This window comes from Heterocephalus glaber, unplaced genomic scaffold (genome assembly GCF_053883595.1).
Source record: "Heterocephalus glaber isolate CG9 unplaced genomic scaffold, H.glaber_assembly_v1.0 deba00001429, whole genome shotgun sequence".
Lineage (NCBI taxonomy): Eukaryota > Metazoa > Chordata > Mammalia > Rodentia > Bathyergidae > Heterocephalus > Heterocephalus glaber.
Window position 1 is genome coordinate 1,606,753 of NW_028258294.1, and position 26,840 is coordinate 1,633,592.

General features: G+C 35.4%; 1 protein-coding gene across 38 annotated transcripts in view; it reads right to left on the minus strand.

Annotated features, from left to right (window-relative positions):
- Dlg2 (discs large MAGUK scaffold protein 2) overlaps positions 1-26,840 on the minus strand; it is a 2,046,311-nt gene that overhangs the window by 572,710 nt on the left and 1,446,761 nt on the right. For all 38 annotated transcript variants that reach the window (XM_087212053.1, XM_087212052.1, XM_087212046.1 and 35 more), the window contains one exon: positions 7,247-7,416. In XM_087212053.1, coding sequence (XP_087068179.1) covers positions 7,247-7,416 — 170 coding nt within the window. The remainder of the gene's footprint in view (positions 1-7,246; positions 7,417-26,840) is intronic.

Here is a 26,840-nt window from a genome sequence, read left to right on the forward strand (position 1 = left end):
TTGACGCAATAATCTATTGTGTACTAGTAATCCAACCACTGTATAAACCTTGTGTTTAGTTTCTGACAGCAAGATGGTAAACTGCTTGGTCATGAACAATGGAATTCTGGACAACTCAGACCTTTGCAAACTTAATCACCTAAAATTAGGTGAACATTAGTCCAGCTTGCTAAATAGTACTGTTGGCAAAGGTGCCCATAGATAGAATGGAAAAATACTTTCAGTATAGTCAGTCTCAGTACTAAGTGTAAGGACAGTGCATTTAATATTCAGGGAAAATCCTAGTTCACTCAGTGTTAATTCAATACTACTATGTGCTCAACACAGGGGATTCTAGGCCTGAATACTAACGGTGAAATTACAGAACAATCAATTTGTCAAATGACAATTTCTGAAATTTTTAAATGAATTCTTCATTTAAATGACAAGATGGTTGGTTCACTTTGGCTGGATATCAGAGAGAGAAAAAAATAGACAGGTGAACAAAAATTTATTAGAAAAAAATGTGCAGAAATAAAAAAGTTGATGTCTTGACTATTTGATAAATTCTCTGTAATACCATGTTATGTTGAATGTCAAGCTTATATGTAAGCAAAGTGGACAACAAATCTGTCAGGTTAGACATTATGAAAAAAATTAAAATCCTTGATAATTTAGAAACTTGATTTTGATTATTCAGACTCAGGTGGTATGCTAGAGGCTTCCATCGCTGTTTTGATTCAACCTCTTCTACAGTTTCTTTTAGGAGTACAAAAGCAGGGTCAATGCAAGGGCTTTCCTTATAATGGGCTCCTTCCTGGCAGTATTGAAGTCATTGGTTCCATCTTGGCCATTTCTTTTCCCCTTTGCTATACTGCTGTGATGGTCTTCACCTGCCTTGTACTCTTCCCTCAACTCTCTGTTAATTTTTCTCCCTTTTACTAACCAGAATTTGGTCACAGAGTTAACCTTGGGCTTGTACTTCCCTTTTCAACATTTGCTAAATACTTTAAATTTAGTGTAGACTAAGGTAGAGATCATAAGGCCAGTGCCTTAATACTTAGCATTAGCAGGTTGCTTATCTCCTTAGTTTGAGTTGTTGCTACCTATGCTTTCCATATATTATGATTTCCTTCAAAGAACTGGTAATAAAAGGATGAGCAGAAGAGGAAGAAATAAAGCATTTTACAAACCCTTAGGAGTGAATGATTGCTTCTGGTTGGGTTCTTTGGAGATAGCTATCATGATACAGATAATGGTAACAATAGTAAGGGAAGGCATTCCAAAGCCAGGAATGGGATGGGCAGAGGCTTAGAGGCAGAAGAGTATGGCATTCATTTAAGAAATGGTCCATAATCCAGCCTATCTGAATCAAGAGGTACATGATAGGGGGAATGAGAAAAGAAGGCTGAAATCAAGACATGGAGATGGAGGAGGCGGAGAACATCAGACAGTGTGAAATACTATGAGAAGTTTAAATTTTTACCTAGTGGCAATGAAAAATCACTGGAGATTTTAGACCACTAGGGAACATTTATAGAGTAGTGATTTTTTTGAAAATTGATCTAGAAGAGGTGTGTAGACATGAAAGGGAGGGGCTGGCAATGAAGTCTATTACAGTAAATCAGGTATCATGAAGATTTGAATTTTATAATCATGATAGTGAAGATTTCAATGAGATGGGTTAATTATGTTCTAAATGGCTCTCAAAAGATATGATGACTATTTAATAAAGGCAGTGAAGAAGAGAGAACTGAAAGAAATAAAAAACAACTTTGAGGTTTTAAATTTGGGTGACTGTCCATTAACACAAATGGAGAGCTATGAAGCAAGCAGGTTGCATTGGTAAGGGGCAAGTAGTGGAAAACAGTGCTAAGGCACCATGACACCAACTTTAAATTTTTTGGAGACATTTTTACACATGGAGTATACTGAAATGGAATTTTAAAAAGGAAAAATATACACATATAAACATACTTATTCATTTTCATGAAGTACAGATTAATAGGGCAATCATAACCCAAACACAAATAAATATATGATATATGATAAAAATACAGTGAATGTTTAAATTTTAAAAATTATTGGAGTAAAAGATATTGCCATTAATCCCCATCAAAATACTCCCCCTCACTTCAAACTTCCCACTTACACTTTTCCTCTGACACTTTCTAAAGCAGTTCTAGAAGCCCTTTTTGTAATGTCTTCAATTGCCTTGTCATGTGCCCTGTCATGACTGCCTCACTATTCTGAATAGATTGAAAAGTATTACATTTGTGGTCATTTTAACTTCAAGGAAAATCCAAAAGTTTTATAGTGCCAGATCTAGTGAATAAGGTGGACAAGGACAGACTGTAATGTTTTCACAAGCATTCCTTCTTCATGGGATAGTACTACACAGAATTTCACTGTATTTTTGATCACATCTAGTGGACCCTTATGAAAGAGGACTTCTAGATTGCTTCAGAAAACGGTAAGAATGATGGAATATATGTGTTTGAAGCAATGGGGATTAATGGTAACGTGTCTTTTACTGTAATACATTTTAATGTAAACAATTACCATATATTCTGATTGTACCTCTATACTTTGACACCATTACTATTTCCTGTACAAAGAAGACTCTGTAATCTTTATTGTATCTTCAGTTTGCACTGATATAAAGCTGTATAACTGAAAAATTAAAAAATACAAAAAACCAAAATAAAACCCCAAACCCAACTGTATCTATAAAGAAATTAAAGTAGGTGATGTATATAAACATTTTAAACGTTTGGAGAATTGTTGAAATTTGTTGCTAGATGGACTTAGTTACTCTTCTAGTTTTTGTTAGTAAGTGGCTAAAATAAACCATAAGCAAGTCTACCTCTGGATATTAATGAAACTGAATTTTTAGTTTTAGAATGAAGCCTTTAAACCACTTACATGATTCTTAAACAACTAAAGCATCTTAAAGGAAGTCATCTAATTTCTAGAGCTTTACCTTTCTTTGCTTTAGGCCACAGACATCAACAGTTTGACATTTATTTAATCATACACCTCACTAAGTTATGACTTAGCCTTCTTGAGAAAATCACAAGAAAAACTTACGTTGCAACCCTATTTCTTGGGAATCCATATATGAACTTCAGGTTTTTTCTTTGCCTGATTTTCAGTTGCTAATGGTAAACTTAAATGGATTTCCCTAATCATTGCTTTCTATACGTGATAGCACACTTTTTTCCTCAACAGACTGCCCATATATAGTCACCCCAGTTGCTTTCAGTGATCAACTCTCACCATAACGTTAGGAAAATTTTTGCATATTGTTAAGAATCAGATTTGCATATTATCCAAATATTTTACCAAAGTACATGACTGTAAATCACCAACCAGTTGGTTCTATCTGAATATCGGGAAGATTAGCACTGCTATCAAGACAGAATTACAAATATCAAACATCATCCCATAATTAGTAATTTGTGCAATAGATGGAATAAACACAGAGTATGGAATTGGAAAACCAACAAATAACTATTTCGAAGAATCCTAAAATCCATTCACCTCTACTTCCATGTACCACTCACTGATCTCTAGTCTCACTCTTGCCCTCTCTAATCCATTTTCTTCATAGTAGCCAGAATGATCTTCTGAAAATGACTGATTGATCACATCCTTCTCAAGCTTACAATTTTACAGTAACTTCTAAATGCATTTAAAAATAACTACAAATCTTTGAATATAGTCAGTGAAGCTAGACATGAGCTGATCCCTGCTGACCTCAATCATTTCATTTCATATTATTCATTGTCCTGAAGGTATCAAGATCTTTTCTGTAATAGAACTTTCATAGATGTATGCTTTTATATTGATCTGGAATGCCTTTCTTGATTTTTTATCTGGCTAAATTTCCATTTTAATTTATATTTTAAAATCTTAGTTTATATGATAGTTGCTATAGAAGTCTCCTTTGACCCATTATTTAGCTGGATTCCCCCTTATCAGTCTTTTACACTAATTTATAGCACTTTCTCCAGTTTATATTACAGGTGCTTCCTCCACCAGACTCTTTTCTTCTTGAGAGGAAGTACTATCTCTCTTTCCTTTCTGAATTCCTATTTTCTAGTTCTGTGCTTTGCAATACAATAGTGGATACTCAACAAATATTTGTTCAGTTATTGACAGACTAAATATATGTCTAGATAGCTCTATAGTAAATGCATACATCTGAGTTTAGTTAGCTCAATGGGCTAGATTGTTAATGTTTACTATAGAGTATCCTCATGGTCAAAGAAAGGTAAAGAAGAACTTCCTATGTACCTATTGTTCCATTAAATTCATGGTTCAAGCTCCATCACAGAGATGATTTTACCCTTACTTGCATTAAACTAAGATAGTTTTACATATTTCTTTCTCACTGTAACTTTTTGAGGAAAAAGATTAAATTTCATTCATCTTCATCTTCCACATTGCATACATTTCCAAGATATAAGGTAAGCCTTGGTAGAAATTTCTTTTAAGTATATTTCCCCTTTTTATTAGTACCTAATAAATGCATTCATTGTGGAGAATTGGTATATATACATGTTGTTTCTTGATGCTCTTCAATTTCAAATATATTGTAATTCAAATAAGGTATAAGGTGCTAACTGAAGTTAAGAGAGCAAACTATGATCAGATTTAGTATGAAATCCAATGTAATTATTTAACTTACTGTGATTCTGTATTTCCTGCATTTAAGCCATTGGGAAAGGCATCAGGAATTCAAACAATGACTAGAAAAGTTTCTTTCCTTGTAAATCAATAAGCTTTATATAGAGAAACAAATCCACATCAGTGACCTTTACATAGTGACAACACAAAAAGTATGACTGATTTAGCAGTATCCCAACAGGCCAAATACAGATTTGCCAGGAGCTGCATTCAAGATGTAAAGTGAGTTAATAATTTACTGGTTCTCCTTGGATCAGTAGGTCAAGCATGTGTGTAGCCTCATCTTCCAGACACCATATACTCTCTGGGTTATTGCCTTCATTTACCTCGTTGATTTATGCTCATTTTTCACTTCCCCCTGGATGATGCCACAAGGCAATTCCTGCCCCAGTCCAGGTTCAAAGAAGAAAACAGTTTGGACTGAAGTAAATGAGCTGGAGGGAGCCCTAGCGCCAAAAATAAAGATGAAAAAATAAATGTGTTCCTGATAAAATTAAGGAGTTTTGGTTATCATTTCCCTGTAGGCTTTGAGTGCTTGATGAGCAGCTGGAGGTCATGGAGTGACTCAGAACAGGAAGCATATAAATGGATAGTTATACTGTGCTGCACACTTAAAACTGGTATTTGCCTTAGGGGAGCATTGAATAATTGCTATTAATTGGATTGTAGAAATAGTTACACACTATTTATATATAGCATATATTTGCAACAGAAATAATATATATGGACAATTTGGCTTTCAAGCACCTTGACAATGATTTTAGTAAATGCATAGGGTAGAAGGTCTTTTTTTCATACTGTTAAAGGTTGTAGTATGAGAATGCTTTATTTTTTTTCTGTTTTTGAAAGTCCTGTGATTTTTAATATATTTGAATTTAACTTAAGAGAGATTTCTGAGTGTTTTCAGGACATTACCGCATACTGTTACAAAGGCTAAAACTGTATGTAGTAAATAATATTACAAATAATATGTATACATAGCTAATATTTGTTGGGCAGTCTTTTTATGCCAGGACTTATTTTAAATACTTAATGTGAACTGACTCATCTAATCATCACATACATAAGAGCAAGTAAAGTACTATTTTTATTTCCTTTTTGTAGATGAGAAAACTAAGGGAGAGAGGTTAAATGTTTGCCCAGTCTAACAGCTTGTGAGCTGCAAAGCCTGGGTTCCGTTCTACACACTTTGGGAGCAGAGGCTCTGCACTCTTAACCACCAGGGTCTGCTTGCTCAGTGTGCATCAGCTATTAGTGAAAGGTTTCATCCTCATGAAGCCTATGGGATGGCTTATACTTATTGAATTCACTTAACAAGGGGTGGTTCAGTCAAGGTACCTCCACAACTAAATGGCTGAACTAGGCTTTTAAATTCAGTCTTTGACTCTTGAGATCTTTAATACTCCCCACTACCCAAGAAGGTGATATGCTTATTTTGAAAATAACCTTTAGTATTAGAGATTAAATAGATTTTAAAGGAAAGGGAAGTGACTCAGACTCTAGTAATTATTCAGCTATAATCTAAAATGCGTAACTACTGAGGTTAATTGGATTTCTCTACAATATTTGAAATATTAAACTAATATTAAATGTCACTCTAAAGAATTCTTAAAGGATTCTTAAAAATTAGTATATTAATTCATCTCATTGTCTTTGAAATTACCCAGAGTAAGCACAAAAACCTCTAGAGATCTGTGAACATTACAAAAAAAATTAACTTATTTTGGCTCTTCCAAAATAAAATGAGTAGTTCTTGTTAGCTACAATACATAAAAGTATCACAGAAATTTTAAAAATCGAAAGTGTTATAAAATTATAATTATTATATCAATATAGATTTATTATTTACATTATTTTGCTAATTGAGAGGATTTGTTATTTATATCTGGACTATTAGAAAGTGTTTATGTGCTAGCCAGGTTATAATAATCCAGTAAATTTTAAAAATTACAGAAAAGTATAAGTGGCTATTGCTATTACTATTTATAAAACCATTCCTACCCAAATCTAGGTTTTATCTGAGTTCATATTCAGAGTTTTTTGGGTTTTTTATCCTTTTGTAGAAATCACTATTGCAGAATTTCCAGTTTGTTGTTGTTATAGTTTATATGTGGAAATTGGTCCAAAAGCCTCAGATGTTCAAAGGTGGGGATCTTGAAAGGTGATTTATTATGGGGACATATGGCTAAATGTTGTGTTAGGAGGTGGGGCCTGGTCAGAGGGGGATCGGTAAGAGCATGACCTGAAAGCGAATATCTTCCTTCCGGGTTCCTACTTTCAGTCTCTCTGTTTCCTCTCTGCCATTAGGTGAGACTTTCCTTATCAGCAGGCCCTTCTATTATGTGCTTCTGCCCTGGAGCCAGCCAGGTACGGACTGAAACCTCTTATTAACTGTGAGCCAAAATAAACCTGTCTTATAAATTGAGGGTGTCATGTATGGTATCTCACCAACCAGAAAGTGATTAAGACACATGCTAATCACTGAATGTCAAAGGAAGAAACATTGTAAGTGGGTTGTGGCACAGACGGTTAGCCCAATAGTTTGCCATTTCTGTCTTATTTATGTTTTTATTACCTTTAGGCCCTTTAAACAGCTTGATTTCCACAACAGTCTCCAAAATGGGTCGTCGTCTACGCACATAGAGCCGAACAATGGACCCCGCTTCTTTGAGGGCTTCCACTGCTTTACTGTGGGAAACCTCCGACACATCGACCTCATTCACTCGCAAGATACAATCATTGACCCTGAAAGAAAGGAAAATGGATACGATTCAAGAGTGGCTAGGAGGAGTTCTTGAAGAATATTTTTATGATGCCCATCTTAAATTGTGGGGAAGTAAAGGGTATGGTGAAGTTTGGAATAATAAATTGCAAAAACAAAACAAAACAAAACAAAAAACCAATTCCAAGAAAATCTTAAACTCCTCATCTTTCTCATCTCATTACACTACAGATCAGTTCTCAACCTGAACTCCAGTCCACTCTGACTGGGATGGCATCACATATGCAGAACTGGAAGTACCTGTAGTTTAAGATGTCTGTGTCTTACACCATTCTTTTGATGGATTTTAATTGGTTTGACTCAAGGGTATGATTTGAGGGTTTCTCTGAACTTGTAACTACGGATTATGTAGAGAACAGATATAACTTTAGAGGTTGAGTTTTTCCAAATAATTTACTAAAGTTACAAAAGTAATAAATAATAAAAGTATAAAAATATAGAAAAAAGAAAAATATGTACAACTGAATCACATAAAATTAAATGTTAGCTTTCCAGAAAAATATGTTCAACTATCTTTTTCCTTCAAATTCACCTCACAACATTATAAATATTAAAGTTCAAATTTATCAGAGTTTGAAGAGTCATTCATATAATCCTATCCAAAGTACTTACTTGAATTCTATGCTAAACTTTTATTCCGTGCCCCCCCCCCATTTTTATGTGGGAAGGAATATGACTTTTCTATAAACCTTTCCAGGTAGCTTATAGTGATGTGGCATGGACTGCAGATGTCTTATTTTCCTAATAATTAGTGTAGACAGTAATAATGGTTAAGAGCATGGAGCTTGAGGTTAGACAGATTTCATTACTCTGGATTTCCATGCTAGTGTTTCTCATTTCAGGCTACCATACCGCTCACAGTAAAAAATGAGGGGCTATTTTTGCCTGACACCTCTTTCCTAGCCCCATTACATGCTCACTCCTACCTGATAAGTTTTTTTGCAACTTCATAGCTACCAACCTGGTTGAAGTCAACGTCATTTCTTACATAGACTACCTTCGCAATATTTAGTCTAATCTCTTCCTGTTCTCTCTTGTCATCTTCTAATGTATTTTCTCCATAATGGCCAAGATAAAAGGAACATGGTTTGTTTTTACCCAACAACCACTCTCCACTTCCAGTCCTTCCTCCCAAAGAGTGTTCAGATTTGCTCAGATATATTACTTAAGTATTGCTAAATGAGTAAAAGAATAAGTCTAAGTTCAATTACTGAGCTCTCTATTTCCTGAATTTGTAATTATGGTTAATTTGGTTAACCTCTTTAAGCCTCTCCATTCTCATCTTTAAATTTGTTACAATAGTAATATCTAATATGAAATCTTTAGGGGAAGATTAAATTAATGATGTACATATAAGCCCTTACATAGACCCTGGTATGTAATAAGCACCTAGTAAATGGTTGTTAGTGGTAGCAGAGCAATATTCATTGACTTATAATATATCCTTAACTATTGATTTCTCTCTTAACTTTGTGGATAAAACTAACCTACACTACAGAAATGAGAATAGTTCCAAGTGGTTGTGTTTTATTCAAAGCTGTCAGCAATTTGGGCACAGGTTGGATTTACACTCAGGTCTTCCTATTTCAAAATCTAGCTTCTTTCATCTTTAGACCATATCTATCTAATGTGATGAATAGTTTCCTGTATGTTAACTATATTAGTTCAAACTTATAGGACCATATTGGACATGTTATATAAAAATATGAGAACATTTTCCTGTCTTCTTTTTCTGTCTATAATTTTTCTATCCCTGTGTGAGAAGGTGAGTTATTGAACCCTGAACTCAATAACAAAACTGAGCAGCCTCTAAATCCTGAGATGGATCATTTCACTAAGTAATGTCATTTCATCATAACAGATGGTATGGTTTTAATAGGTTTCACATACATTTCCTCTTTGACTAAAAAAAATCCCAGAAAACTACCAATTAAAATAGTTTGAGAATGTAGGCAGCATTGGTGCCAGCCGCCCTTGAGCAGCTGGTCCTTTGAGAGTGAGTAATTTTGCCATCTCATGATAATGCAAAAACATAATGTTTACCATTATCCTATTCTCAGAATACTAATCATATTTTAAAACATTGCTTTTCATAGAAGGGAGTGGCTGACATTTTAGAAAAATTCTGAGGTTGTATCTATTCAAACTCTACTGAATTATTTTTTTTCATTTTGTACACAGACTGCATTGTGTGAGAAAAACACAGCCTAAATCACATGGTTGTTCCTAAATACGTAAATGATGTAGGCAGCTTTGGAACACTGCATACAGCACAGGATGTGTGGTCAAGAGGTCTGGATTTGAGTCTAAGCTCTGTATCAGGGGATATAGAGTCAAGTCATCTCATTTGTCTGAACCTCAGTTCCCCATAGAAAGAGAAGAAACATTGTTAAGATTGGGAGGATGTGGAACCAGAGAGCTAATGTGGAGAAATACATCAACTGTATAAACTGTAACATACTGTAGGTATGAAGCTATCAATGAATGAGTCAAAGATGTGCTTATGGATTGGTTGGAAAGTAAACAGGATGGAATTTTAAATGCTTAGGGCACCTACTATGTGCTGCAGTAGTCTAGTCACTTCCCTTATTTGTTCTCATGTCAATTTATGAAGCATTGATCCTCATTTGTATAGATATTATAATTTTATCAAGAAAGTTACAATGTTGGTGAGGATAGGTACATGACTTTAACCTCATTTTGTCTTTGAGGCAAAAATACTCAGAGTTGATTGTATTACATTTTTAAAAACCTAGGAGGGAGAGGAGTTTACATTCAAATTCTAAAGAGAAAAGGAGAGAATGTCAAAGCCAAAGTAGGGCATTCAACTTCCCTTCCTCCCAGTCACTTGAAATAGAATTTAGCTGGAGGGTCACAGCTCTTTAAAATTAATTTGCTCTTTCTGAGTAAAGTCCCCACTTATGTTCACTTTGGAGCTTAGAAATATAACATCATCTTCAAGCTCAAGTAAAATCTTGTCCCAGCATAAAGTATAGGTTTTATTATATTTCCAAACCATTGTATTAGAAAGTTATTTACATAAGACTTTCTTCCCACTCTATCAATATCATTAAATTGGTGATTTCATTCAGTGCTTGCTCTTTCAGATGTAAGTCTAAAATAGTCATCAGAAGGAATTTCATCTTGTGGAACCAAACTGTTCAGGAGATTAAAAAATATTTTCCTAGAAGTCTTTTTGAAATTCTGGTACATTTCCTAAAAGGAAATACTGTATGCTAGAAACAAAAAGGATATTTCATTGTTAGTACATATCCATAGGATCACATCTAAATGCTTTACTTAACAATTAAGTATTCTCTAACCATTTCATTATTTGAAAAGTCAAATAATGGTTAATGAATTGTTTGTTTTACATTACAGATATAATTTAAAGTATCTGAAGTCTGCTTTTTTCTATACATATCAAAATATATTTTGCTTTTAAGATTCGTTATTTTATACCTTTTAAGGATGTTAATTTATTGAACTGATCACCAAATCATAATATGTACTAAAATTTTCTGTTTACTATGCATTAAAAGTACTGGAATGATAACAAAGTTTTAGCTCTGTTTTTCATGGGTGTGATGACTATGGGTGTTTTATGAAGCACATTTCTTTCACGTTTCTTCCAAACATTCTATAATGGATATATATCACAGAAGAGAATCTAAGAAGATGGGCCTGGGAGTTGTATCCACACCCAGATACATTTGATATCTAATTCTAACACTAAAACTTAGAATCCGTGCAACTTATAAAAAGGTCATCAACACCTCAGAGCTTGGTTTCTCTCTCTGAAAACAGGGATTATAAGATTTCTCTATAGGTTCAGTGAGTTGAAATACTTAGCCAAATGTTAATCAGTAAACATCAATACTGTTATGAAGAAGAAACATTTACGTAAGAAAAGACATAGACTACAGTAGAGGAAAAAAAATAATGGAAGAGATGGAAGAGATCTAAAACCAGATGCTGAATGGAATTCCAAATTTTGCATAAAAAAGAAGAGATGAGATGAATAAATTTACAGAAAGAAAAATGTAACAATAGGGCTGTTAGCCTAGTTTTGTTCTATGGAGCAGAATGAAGTTTCCCTTTTATTCCACCACAGTACCCTTCCTCTGCCCTCAAGAAACCTTTCATTTGATCTGATAAATGCTATGGCTTATGGTAGCCTTGGGAGAGCTTTGATGAAGACACTTGGCCAAATTTCCACCAACTCATGCCTGTTGTATTCTTGCCCTACTGTGCATCTTTTCAGCCATATAACCACACTCAGCCTCTCAAGATTTGGCCAAAAGTAGGTTTCTGGTCACAGGTTCTGATATTTCACTTTGAAGTAGCTATTGATTATTAAGGGATATCCCCTAATTACCTTACCCTTTTATTACCCTAAGTCAGAACTATTCCAAGGAGTCACATCATGGCAAAACCTGATCAATGTTTATGGTACTGGATGAACTACAATAATTCATAATCAAATAAAAAATACTAGCTAAGGAATTAGAGTACAGACATATCTTCTAGAGAGACAGTGAATCATTTAAAAAATAAGAATCTCTTCAAGAGGGATAACTTCACCAATTTTATATGAATTATAATGAAGCTAGAAAAGTTTTGAAGGGTATTAAAAAGGTTTTTTTTTTTTTTTATTTCTAGAGCCACTAATGATAGGGTAAGAACAAATACTAGAAACCAAGACTTTATATACTAAAAGATAGGTACTTCATGCTGCCCAAAAAGAGAAGAAAAAAGTCAACTCACAGAGGTTTACTTGCATGGCTCCAGATCTTCATGATCTATAATACAACCACTTAATTAGGTTTGCCCTCTGTCTTTTCTTTCTCTGTCTTCCTTTCATAAAGTACATGTAAGTATTTTTAAGGATTTGTTTTTTCAGTTTTTGTTTTTTTTCTTAGTTTTTGGTTTTTTGAGGCAGTGTCTCACTGTATAGTTCAGGCTGGCCTTAAACTCACAGTGATCTTCCTGACACAGGCTTCTGAGTTCTGGGACTACAGGTATGTGCCACCAACCCAGCTCCTAAGGATCACCCTAAAGTTCTTCACCAACAAATTTTGCTGTTGAAACTTTTCACTTATTTCACTGACTTCATTTAGGGTTATTAGTACATTAAACCTAAATATAAAAGGACTCAGCAAAAGTTAATAGTTTTTCAGAAAAGGAAAAAGCTAATGTTTCAGAAGCATCTAATGTGTGCCAGTACAGAAATATCTTTCATATTAAACTGCACTGGGCCTTTTTCATAACAAGAATCCACATGGTTGCAAGAAGATTCAAAAGTTCATACAGCTTAGCAATGATCACTTGGCAAGTTTGATCTGTCCTTGTTCTGGGGAATAAGGAATTGAAACCATGACATACAGAGGTTCTGTGTGAACACAAGATATAGAAACTTGAAAGCTTAATTTTCAAGGTCCTTTACTTCCTGACATTGACTGTGAAATGTCAAAAATCTATGTGCAAGGAAATTGGGAGTAAAGTGGATGTATGCTTCAGACAAAGGGAGGGGTTTTCCTAGACATCCTCACAGTGCCTCTATTCATGGCTGCTTTTCCTAGAGCTTTACTGCTCAAATTATCCTTGAATTTGAAAAGATACTCCAAGTGTCCTAATTAATCCCTCTTTTTAATTAAGTAATCTCAGGTGGATCTTTGTTACCTGCCAACAGAAATTTCCTACTTATACCAGCAGACTTTGTGACTATATCAGTCACTTTCCCAAAGGTCAGACACCACAATTTAAAGGAAGAGGTTTATTTTGGTTCAGTGCTTCAGATGATTCAGTCCAAAGTAGGGTTGTTCCAAGGCAGAAATGGTATAGTGGGCCATGGAAGAATGAGGGACAAGAATATACCCTAGCCAGTTCCTCTCAGAAGAGACCCTACCTCCTAATGGCATATTCAGCTATGAACTCACCGCTGATGAGACTAGCACCCTCATAATTCAATCACCTTCCAAAAGCCCAACCAGTAAACACATGAAATGTTTGGTGGAAGTTTTAGATTTTAATAATAACATTCCACCCTTGGCCTCTCAAAGCTCATGTCCATCTCATTATGCAAAATGTATTTAGTGTATCTATAAGAATCATCAAAATTTAAACAGCTCCAGTATTGCTGAAAAGTCCAAATCCAAAGTCTCCTCTGAGAGTCAAGATAAACTCTTCGTTCTGACCCCCTGCAAAAATAAAAAAGAAAACCTTCCAACAAACAATGGCACAGAGCAAGTATTTCCATTCCAAAACGGAAAAATAGGGGAAGAGAAAAGAATCTGATAAGAGCAAGACCAAAATCCATCAAGGAAGACATTAAACCCTGTAGCTCCATGTTGAGCACTCGGAGCAAGTTGTGGTGAGATATGAACTCTAAAGAGATTGGGCAGCCCTTGCCCTCATGGCCTTATTTGTTGCAGCTCACATGGCCTGTATTTTGGGCTTGCTCTACTCATAAGCTGCAGCTTTCCTCCAGCCTACAGCTTTTCTTAGCAGAAGTTTCACATTCCTGCCATCTCCAATTTCCTGGGGACTCTACTGAAGCTTTGTCTTTACTTTCACAGCTTCTTGTACAGCCCTGTCAGGGGATCTTGGTAGAGACTGTGACTTTGTCACACATTTCTCCCTAACCTCTTGGGCTTCCTTCTGAAATCTTGGTGAAAGCCTCTGTGACCCCATAACTCTTTTATTCTGCATGCCTGAATAACCAGCATCATGTGGATTTCATCAAGGTTTACCACCATTAATGAGTACAGCACTCCCGCGATCCAATCACCTTCCAAAGGGCCCATCTCTAAACATATGATACTTTTGAGGAACATTTTAGATCTAAACCATAACAGTGGCTAACACTTTACATGTGTTACCTCCCTGGGCTTATTTATATTTTCTTTTTTATACTTAACTCAAGTTTATCTCATCTGTGGGAAGACATCTCTGGCCCCATTGGTTGGTCCAGTATACCTCCATTAGAGGTAGTCAGTACTAAATACTAACAGACTTACAACGTTTAGGGAATAAATTATAGAACACTCAGTTAAACTTGACTTTCAGATACACAATATTAATTATCATTCAGGTAAACAAATACTTTCATGATATATTTACATTAAAAATTATTTGTGTTTATCTGAAATTCAAATTAAACTAAATGTACTGTATTTAAGAAAACACTTTTACTAAACTGCAGTCTTTAGTTTATTTGACTGGCATAATGTTTAACATATAATGGCATAATGCCTGACAGATTGTCTACTATGTATATATTCTTTAAACAGAAACAATGAATGGTAGGTATTATTGCCATCACTTTATAGAAAAACTAAAGTTCAAAGAGGTCTACCATGACAGTAAATGACTTATGCATGGCATCATCTATACCTCTTCAGTTTGTTAAAAATAAGACCATGACATATGTAAAGAGCAATCCCACCTGATCATCAGTGGGCAAGATCATACTAAAAATCAGTAAAGCAAAGCCAAAAAACAAAACATAGATCAATGGTTCTCAAACTATGGAATGCATCAGAATCATTTAGAGGGCTGCTTACAGCACAGATAACTGGGCTTCATTCTAAGGAGAGAGAGTGAGAGAGAGAACTGAAGATTAAATCCAAGGCTTTTTACATCATCAGCATGTGCTCTACCACTTAATTATACCCCTCTCCCTTTAATTTCTGATTTCAGTGGGTCTGGGATAGGAGAGGGGATACAAATTTTTAATTCTAGATCATCCTGGAAATTCTGAGCTGGGACCATACTGAAAACACTACTCCATGTTTTGAAGGGACACTCTGCTCAGCTCTTCTGTGGTTTATTCCAAAATAAATAGAAGTTATCAATCTAATGTAGACCAACTGACTATGATAAAAGTCCTAAGTTCTGACTCTGAAACCAACCATTTCAATTTACAGTTTTTCATTATTTGAAACAGTCTCAAGGAGAACCTGAACTGGGAGACCACAGCTGCCACACTGTGTGAGGATGTACACAGGAAAACAATTTTCCAGCATGCATTGTATATCAGAGGCTCTTTTTCTGACTCCTTTCCTTTAGCAAAGACCAACTGATAGCCGCTACTTTCCACATTTTAAAAATATGGCTTCTGCTCTCATCTCTAATTCTGGGTAAGAGTAACTTTGGTTTATGATCCACAGAACCTATCTTCTACAGTGAATATATTGTTTTTCTCTCTCCATTTGCCACTTCATTTCCCTTATATAAAATGTTTGCAGGATCCTCTGCAGCTGTCATCTGGGAAACATTATAGTTTTCAACAGTGAGGGAAGAAATTGCTATTTCAGAATCAGCAATTGGTCTTTTGGCACTTTCTGGGAGAAGCAGAGAACCTAGTATGAAATCTCAAGCCAGGCAGCTTAATGGCTGTAGCAAGTTAAAGAGGCATCAAATGGGAATCTCAAAGGGTATAAAACTAGGACTGGCTATTACTTATCCCACTCAGTTCAATACTCTGTCCAGAGTCATGAGTACATTCAACTTTCATGAGATGAGGTGCTAGCAACTGCTGCCTGGAGTAGATTACTGTAATAGCTATCTATATGTTTATTTCTGATGCCAGACCTACTAGTCCCTCTTCACCTCATCCTGACCCACAAAACCTGGTACAATTTTCTAAAGCAATTCTTCAAAATTAATCAGGAGCTACTTAACATATATAAAATAAAAACTGTGATTTATTTTAGTATTCCTGGTGTTTAATACATAGTTGTGACTTAAAAAAGAATGAGCATTACATATGACCTCTATATCTGGCCCTTCAATATCTGACCAAAAACCAGTCTGAATCAAGGCCAAGCTCACTCTCTATACCCTCATGAAATGTTTCCTAATCACTCAAGTCTTCATTGTCCATAATGCCTAAAGTATGAATATATGCTAGATCCCCTTCAAAATCTAGATACTGGGCCAGTTTGGCCTTGTAGTCAGATGTGGGTAGCTGTGCCCTGCTCTGTCTGGCTTGCCCTGTTCACTTGCATCCAGGAGACTGTGAAGACACCCCCCCAACACCCCACAGGCCCACAGGCTGCCAGCTTGGCAGTGAGGGCACCTGTAACAACAGCCAACCCCCCGCCAGGGTGCCCCCCCCACCTCTGGCCTCTTGGCTGTGCAGTTACCAGGTTCCACACTACAGAGGCACAGGGGGAAATAGAGGCCATTATCCTGAGTTAGAGAGGTGAACAGCAGAGAGAAGGCCTCTTTCAGGCTCCCTGATGAAAACTGAAGCCCACTGGAAAAGTGAAGATAATCTTAGTAATATAGGCACACAAGTACGGCCTGTACTTGATAAGTTGGAAGGATCATCACCTCCCATTTGATCCTGGACTATTTTCAGGGGAAAGACAGCTGGAACCTGTAGCAGAGCCTTGTGGAGTTTGGCCCTGCATGAGGGCAGGGAGCTCAATTTGGAACTTACAGCTGGAAGTCTGTCTGAATCTCACAGGTCTGTGCTTGGCTTACTGGGATTCATTGACTTATAAATGACAGTACCAAAAACAAAAATGAGAAGACATTTAAGCACGTCACAAACTCAGGCTTCCACCCCACAAAAGGCAATTTCTGGGGAAAACGAGGTGGAAAAGTCTGATAATCAACCACCTGGACACCCTGAAATGATAGCACAGGAAGTAACAAAACAGATGAATGAGGCTCTAGAAAAATTCAAAGCAGAAATAATCTCCCAGATAACTACAGAGATGGTGAGCAGAATTAAAGACATAATTAAAGGCTCTAGAACAGAAACAGATAAAAAAAACAGATGAGCTCAGAAATATGCTGGAAGACATGAATGCCCAGCATAAGAAAGAAACAGAAACCATGGTCACCCAACATAAGAAAGAAATAGAATCCATGAAACAGATTCAAACAGATATTCAGGAGATTAAAAACTCCATTGAAAGCATGCATAGCAGACTGAGGGAATCTGAAGATAGAATATCAGATATAGAAGACAAAATTGAGGTTGAGGACCATGAAAACAAACATTTCTTAAAAATAGTAAGGGACCATGAGAAATCAATCCAGCAGCTGCTAGATGATGCAAAGAAAAACAACATAAGACTGATAGGAGTCCACGAAAAAACAGGAGACAATACAATTGACATAAAAAAATCTGTCAACAGAAGTAATAGTAGAAAATTTCCCAGACAGAGGTGGAGAATTGGACATTCAGACAAGTGAGGCATATAGAACTCCAATTAGCCATGATCAAAAAAAATCTACACCTAGAAACATAATAATTAAGATCCCAGAAACCCAACAGAAGAACAAAATCCTACAGGCAGTTAGAGAAAAGAAAGAAATCACCTATAAAGGAAAGCCTATCAGAATCACGGCAGAGTTTTTCAACAAAAACCCTCAAGTCAAGGAGAGCCTGGAGTGAAGTATTTCAAGCCCTAAAAGAAAATAACTTCCAACCTAGACTGTTGTATCCTGCAAAATTTTCTTTCACAATTGATGGGGAAATTAGATACTTTCATGACAAAGAACTTCTGAGAAATTTCATGAATACCAAACCAGCACTCCAAACAATCCTAAGCAATATCCTAGAAAAAGGCAATGAAAATCACAACTCTATGAGGCCCAACAGAGGGAAACCACTAGGCAATGTAAGACACTAAAGGGAAAGGGAGAAAAATAAGAAATAAAAGAACCAATAACAGAAAAAAGCATGACAAGGATGAGTCAATATCTATCAATTATAACTATCAATGTTAATGGTCTCAATTCACCAATCAAAAGAAACAGACTGACAAAATGGATTAAGAAGCAAAATCCAACAATATGCTGTTACAAGAAACACACCTAACTCAAAAAGAAATTCATAGACTGAAAGTAAAAGGATGGAAAACAGTTCTCCATGCCACAGGAACCCAGAAAAAAGCAGGGGTAGCAATTCTATTTGCAGACAAAGAGCATTTCAAACCAAAATTAAGAGAGACAAAGATGGTCACTACATCCTTGTGTAGGGAACAGTCCAAGAGGAAGAGATGACAATCCTAAATATATATGCACCAAATACGAATGCCCCCAACTATTCAAAACAAATATTAATGGACATGGAAAACCAAATACGCTGTAATACAATTGTAGTGGGGGGATCTCAATACCCCTTTATAACAAATAGACAGATCATCTAGACAAAAAATTAGCAATGAAATTCTAGAATTGAACCAAGCTATTGAACAAATGGACTTAATAGATATTTACAGAGAGTTCCACCGCACAAAATCAGAATACACATTATTTTTGGCTCCACACAGGTCATTCTCTAAAATAGACTAAATGTTAGCCTATAGGACATGTCTAAGTAAATGTAAAAGAATTGAAGTTACCCCCTGTATATTAGCAGACCATAGTGCAATAAAATTTGAGATCAATGACATCAGAAACCACAAAACTCCCACAAACACATGGAAATTAAAAACACCCTCCTGAACGATCAATGGGTTGCAGAGGAAATTAAAGAAGAAATTAGATAGTTTCTACAAGTAAATGATGATGCCAGTACAACATTTAGGAATCCATGGGACACAATGAAAGCAGTTCTACATGGGAAATTCATAGTAGTGAATGCCCGTATTAGGAAAACAGAGAGAACTAAGATAAATAACCTAATGCAGAACCTCAAACTCCTAGAAAAAGAAGAGAATAACAAACCCAAAGCCCGCACAAGAGAGGAAATTATAAAGATCAGAGCAGACATCAATGCAATGGAGACTAAGAGAATGATACAAAAAATTAATGAATCAAAAAGTTGGTTTTTTGAAAGAATAAATAAAATTGATAAACCTTTAGCCAACCTTATCAATAAAAGGAAAGAAAAGACTCAAATCCATGCAATTAAGAATGAAAAAGGGGAAGTCACAACAGAACCAGCAGAAATCCAGAAGATCATTAATACCTACTTCGAGAACCTGTACTCTAATAAAATGGAAAACACAGAAGAAATGGACAGATTCCTAGATACATATGAAATGCCAAAGTTAAATGAAGAAGACATAGAAATTCTAAACACCCCAATTACAATGAGTGAAATTGAAAATGTAATAAAAAATTTACCAACAAAGCAAAGCCCAGGTCCTGATGGCTTCACTGCTGAATTCTACAAGACATTTAAAGAAGAACTATTGCCATTACTCTTTGAACTCATCAAGGAAATTGAAAGGAAAGCAAGGCTTCCAAACTCATTCCTGGAAGCAAGCGTGACTTTGATTCCAAAGCCAGAGAACGACCCCACCCAAAAAGAGAACTACAGGCCAATCTCCCTAATGAACATAGATGCAAAAATCCTCAACAAGATACTGGCAAACAGAATACAGAGGCTCATCAAGAAGACCGTACACCCTGACCAAGTTAGATTTATCCCAGGGATGCAAGGATGGTTCAACATTCAAAAATCAATAAATGTAATACACTACATTAACAGACTCAAGGACAAAAAACATATGGTCATCTCAATAGGTGCAGAAAAGGCATTGAACAAAATACAACACCCATTCATGATAAAAATCCTACAGAAAATTGGAATAGAAGGTCTTTATCACAACTTGATTAAGGCTATCTATGAAAAACCAATAGCCAACATCATACTAAATGGTGAAAAACTGAAAACTTTCATGCTAAAATCAGGAACAAGACAAGGATGCCCACTATCACCACTCTTGTTTAATATTGTTCTTGAAACATTAGCCATAGCAATTAGAAAAGAGAAAGAAATAAAAGGAATAAAAATAGGAAAGGAAGAAGTTAAACTGTCATTTTTGCTGATAATATGATACTTTACATAGAAGACCCAAAATATATAACCTGCTAAATAACCTGCTAAAAGACTTCTAGACTTAATTGACAGATTCAGTAGAGTAGCTGGATATAAGGTCAACACTCAAAAAACAATAGCCTTTTTATATGCAAATAATAGACTCACTGAGAGAGAAATTACGGAAACAATTCCTTTTACAATAACATCCAAAAAAATGAAATGTCTAGGAGTCAATCTAATAAAGGAAGCAAAAGACCTCTACACTGAAAACTATAGCACTTTGAAAGGAGATTGAGGAGATATATGAAAATGGAAAGACATCCCTTGTCCCTAGATAGGAAGAACCAATATAGTGAAAATGGCCATATTTCCAAAACTATTATATAGGTTTAATGCAATCCCAATTGAAATTCCAACAATACACTTCACAGAACTAGAGAAAACAATCTAAAACTTCATTTGGAACCAGAAGAGACCTAGAATAGCAAAAGAAATTTTAGGCAACAGAGATATGGCTGGGGGTATTACAACCCCCAACTTGAAACCATACTACAAAGCTACTGGGATAAAAACAGCATGGTACTGGCAAAGAAACAGACCTGAGGATCAGTGGAATAGATTAGAAGATGCAAAAACAACTTCAGACATACTCAGCCACCTCATCTTTGACGAAGGAGCCAACCACCCTCATTGGAGGAAAGATAGCCTATTTAATAAATGGTGTTGGAAAAACTGGATTTCAACCTGCCAAAGATTAAAACTAGACCTATGCCTATCACCATGCACTAAATTAAAATCAAAATGGTTTAAAGATTTCAATATTAGGACAGAAACACTAGATTTGCTAGAAGATAAGTTAGGTAGAACTCTTGAAGATATTGGTATAGGAAAAGACTTGATGAACAAATCCTCAGTGGCATGGGAACTTGCACAAAGAATCAACAACTGAGATCTTATTAAAAAGCTTCTGCACAGCAAGAGAAACCACCAACAGAGCTAACAGACAACATACAATGTGGGAAAAAATTTTCACCAACTGTACCTTAGACAAAGGACTACTATCTAGAATAAAGAACTGAAAAATATTAGATCCCCCAAATTCAAAGACCCAATCCAAATATGGGCATCTGATATGAACAGACATTTCTCAGACAAAGAAGTTAAAGTAGCAAATGAAAAATGAAAAAATGTTCAATATCACTAGTCATTTGAGAGATGCAGATGAAAACAACACTGAGATTCCACCTCACCCCAGAAAGAATGGCTGCTATTAAGAAATCATCTAATGACAAATGCTGGTGGGGTTGTGGGGAGAAAGGAACCTTTCTCCATTGTTGGTGGGAGTGCAGACTGGTGCAACCACCGTGGAAATCAGTATGGAGATACCTCAAAGAACTAGGCTTAGAGGTCCCATTCGACCCAGCTGTCCCCCTGCTTGGTATCTTCATAAAAGAATTAAAAGAACCTTACCACAGTGATATATATGCACCCATGTGTATAGCTGCACATAATAGTTTTCGTAATAGCAAAAACTTGGAAACAGCCCAAGTGCCCATCAACTGGAAACTGGATAAAGAAGATGTGGTTTTTTAATAAAATAGAGTACTACTCAGCCATAAAGAAAGAGAAACTAGAGACATTTATAGCTAAATGGATGCATATTGAGGCCATCCATCCTCTTAAGTGAAATAAATAGGACACATGTGTAAATACTGAATAGTTTCTCTAGTGTAAGAAACTGAAAGTGTAATTAAGGGTACACACGGATGAAATGGCCTAATAACATATTTCTTGGATTGCGTTTCCATCGCGTGTCATATGACTGTATCAAAATTTAAATTAAGGAGAAGTTTGGCTTATGTGGAGTCTGCTAGCTAACTGGAGTTCTTTTCTAGATCATTATTTGTTCAATGTTGGTTTTGGGGATCTTTCTGAAACAAATCACATCCTTTGCTGTCTTTTTGGTGCTTGAGATGCTTTTTTAAGTTATATGGAAAAATGTTTAAGTGCTTTTCAGTTTTGTTTTGGTTGAGTTCTGCTGTATTTGAATATCATGGTAGTTTTTTTCCCCTTGCATTGTTCTTCTTTGAATGGTTTTAATTTTTTGTATGTGTGTGTTTGATAATGAAGTTATTTTAAAAAATCTAGATACTTATTTGATATATTGTAGAACCTAGGATCTTGAGCACTGGACATTAAGAAATAATAGATTTTTAAATGTTGAGTTTAATTTCCTATTCCCATCTACTCAAATACACTCTGGTCTCAGAAATAGATGTTGATCAACAGACACGGAATTCATGATTACATATTTTCTTATTCTAATTCAGTTTAGATTTAGAATATAGGTGAACATTTCTGTGCAAACTCGAGAAGCACAAAGAACATGGATAGTGTGTTAAGAAAAATACTGGGTTATGAACTAGATAGAAATTCTAAACGTGGTTCTGCCACTAGCCAGTTAAATAATTTTTTATCTTTAAGTTGAATTCAATGACTTAAAAAATTTCTTCAAGTTCTGGTGTTCTATGAATTCAAATTTAAGATCAGATCAATCTGACATCTATATACCTGGAAGCCCACAGTACACTTCAAACAAAGTGGTAGAGTTCCCTTATCTCCATCCCGTGAATAACTCTGTATTTAATTTTTCACACTCTATCATAGTAAATCATTTTATCACCAGAAATGGGGCATTTCTCCTTCTCCCTCAGTCATATACCCAATCTATTATAATTACTTTTTAGATTTATATTTTTCTCCATTTATTCTGAGTAATTTGTGCTTTTATTGTCAATTACCATGATCCTGGAAAAATTTTGCAACTAATCTTTTTGCTTCTAGCCCTGATGCCAATAATCCCTTTTCCAACTTATTACCGTAGGGGTGTTACTGAAATACAAACTGGCCTATAGCATATTTCAAAACATTTAAAAATTCTAAGCAAAGATGTACTTTCTTCAAGTTAAGTGTTGCTCAAAAGCCATGTAATGTGCATCTATAATTATTCATAAATGACAGAAAAGGTAATTTTCATGATCTCTGCAGTGGAAAAGAAAAGAGAATCAAAATAAAGCTTGCTGGAAAACCTTATTTGTGACCCTCAGAGGGTTCTGAGTGATCCATTCAGGAACCATTCATGATAGAGCAGGGGCAGGTGAGTGCACAAAATAATTCAGACAAGCCTCTTTTTCTAAGTCCTAGTGCTAGAATGTGTCTGTAAAGGGGGCATCTACAAATTCATACAAAAGCTTCTTTTGGGCCACTGGTCACAGTGGTCATAGGCCTAAAAGTCAGAATAAGTGCTGTGTCAAAGGAGAGAACTTTATTCTAAGGAGGCCTGGGAAAACATTTTAGAGAAATTGAGGTAAGTGAGATCTGAAGGCTAAATACTTGTAAGCCAGTGAATAAAGAGAGGGAGAAGTGTGCCTGGCACAACTTAATGGGTCATGTAAGAAATTAAGGGATTTGGACTTGAACCCAAAGGCAGTAGAAAGCAACTGTTCTGCTGGAATCTAGAATAGTATTTTAGTAGAGCTTTTCAACTACAGGGTGGTTATGTAGACTTGATTAAATTTAGATGGTGGAGTTTGATTAGAACAAGACAATGGTTATTAGAGGTTGCTATAGTATCTTGATAAAAGGTATGACAGCCTAGGCTAGACCACTGGCAGTGGCATTCAGAATAGGGAGAAGGGGACTCATGAAGGAACTATTTAGAATTCACTAGATATGACAGGATCGCTGAATTTTAAGAAACCTTTAAAGAACAACTAGTGCCAATACTTGACAAATTATTCCATAGAACAGGAAGGATTGCTTTCAAACTCACTCTATGAAGTTAGTGTTACCTGGATACCAAAATTGGATAAGATCTCAACAAAAAAAGAAAATTGTATACCAATATCTTTGATGAACATAAACACAACAATCATCAAAATGCTTATAAACTGTACTCAAAAACATATTAAAGAGATCATACAACATGCTCATGTTGGTTTCTTTCCAGAGATGCAAGGATGGTTCAACATGCACAAATCAATGAAAGTAATATAGCACATAGGTAGAATCAAGGATAAAAAAATCCCATGGTTATTTAAATTGATATAGAGAAACCCTTTAACAAAATTCAATGTCTTTTTCTGATAAAAGCCCTGAAAAAATATTTATTGAATGATTATACTTTAACATAATACAGTAAAGGCTATACAACAGACCCATAGCCACCAACACAATTTAAAAAAAAGCATTTTCTGTAAAATCAGGAAATAAACAGAGGTGTCCACTCTCCTCACTATTGTTCAGTATAGTACTTGCAGAATAGTAAGCCAAGATAAACAAACAAAAGATATACAAATAAGAAAGAACTCAAATTATTCCTATTTTTAGATGATATGATTTTATATGTAGAAGACCCTAATGAAACCACACTCAATTTTCACCGAAGCTCAAAAGACTTTTATATCTAATAACCAAATTAAGCAGAGTAGCAGGATATAAAATCAACATACTAAAATCAGTAGCTCAATAATGAACTTACTGAGAAAGAAATTAAGAAAACAATTGCATTCATAATAACTTCAAGAGATAGAGAAAAAAACTAAGAACAAACCCAAGAAGATAAAAAACTTCTACAACCGAAATTCACAAAACAATGAAGTTGAAGAAGAAAACAGAAGATGGAAAGACTTCATTTCTTCATAGATTGGCCGATTTAAGATTATTAAAGTGGCCATATTACAGAAAGGACATTCAATGAGACGCTCATCAATTTTCCAGTAACATTCTTCACAGATCAAAAACAATCCTATAATTTGTACAGAAGCACAAAAGACTTCAAATAATTAAAGCCATCCTGAGCAAAAAGAGCAATGCCAGAGACATCATAATGCCCAGTTTAAAAATATCATACATAGACATAGCAACAAAAAGAGCAAGGAGTTAGAATAAAGAGATACATGGGTCAATGAAATAGTAGAGAGGACCTAGAAATAAATCCATGCAGCTGCAGCCATCTTATTCTTGATAAATATGCCTAAAGCATGTACTGTAGAAGAGAGAGAGCCTCCTTAAAAATGTTGCTGGGAAATTAGATATTCTCCTGTGGAAGATAGAAGCTAGATCCCTATCTCTCACCCTGTTAAAAAAACAACTCAAAATGGATCAAAGAACTTAATGTAAAACTTGAAATGTTTAAACTTTTAGAGGAAGACGTAGAAGAAATAGTTCAATGTCTAGGTACAAACAGTGACTTCCTGAGGAAGTCTCAAATAGGATAGAAAATAATAGCAAGAATTGACAAATGAGATTGCATCACATTAAAAAAGCTTCTGTACAGAAATAAAACAAGTGAGGAAAGAAATAGCTTGTGAATTGGAGAAAAATAAATCTTAGCCAGTTACTGTTCTAAAAGGCTATTCAGCATATATAAAGTACTAAAAAAACCCCAACTCCAAAAGAATAAGCAGTTATAATCAATAATGGGGAAATGAACTACCCATATGTTACTTAAAAGAAGAAATAAAAATAGCTAATAAGTACTTGTAAAAGTTTAACATCTTTAGACATTAGGAGATACATGTCAAAACTACACTGAGAGTTCATCTCCCCACTCTTAGCACAGCTACCATCAAGAATACAAATGAGAGGGTCAGGGATTTAGCTCAGTGGTTCTGCTGCCTGCCTCTGCCTTGCAAGCTCAAGGACCCAAGTTCGATCCCCGGTCCAGAAAAAAAAAAATACAAATGAGAGGGCCAAGGATTTAGCTCAGTGGTGCCTGCCACCTGCCTCGAAAGCACAAGGTCCTGAGTTTGATCCCTGGTACAGAAAAATAAAAAAGAATACAAATGAGAATAAATGCTGGCACTGGTATGGGGAAAAAGGACCTGTATACATTGCTGGTGGGGATGTAATAGTAGAGCCAACATGGAAATCAGTGTGGGAGTTCCTCAGAAGCTAAAAACGTAGTTACAAGTTCATCCAGCTATACCATTCCCCATTATATACTCAAAGGAATTAAGTTCAGCATACTATAGAGACACCTGCATACCAGTATTAATTGTGGTGCTATTCACAACAGTGAAATTATGGAATCAGCTTAGGAGCCTATCAATGAATAGACAAAGAAAATGTGTTATATATACACAATGGAGTATTATTTAGCCAAAAGAACAAAATTATGTCATTTTCAGGAAAATGGATAGAGCTGGAGATTATCATGTTATGCAAGATAACCCAGACTTAGAACACAAGTATCTTGTATATTGAAACTAGAAAGAAAAAGGACATGAAAGTAGAAGGGAGACTATTAGAGAAGAAGAAGGAGATGAGGCAAATGGAGAAGAGTACATAAAGGAGATAGATGTAATGGAATAGATGTGATGGAAGTGTTACATGCATGTATGAAATGCAACAATAAAATAGTGGTGTTCTGTATAATTAATATGCACTAGTAGAAAATAATCTTCTAGATATGATGACAGATTAGATGTGGAGGTGAGAAAAGAAAGGGAACATTTTATTTATTTCCATTTATAAATTATGAGTCACTTGAGGGAAAAATTACACCTCATTCACTTTCATATGCCAGTGCCT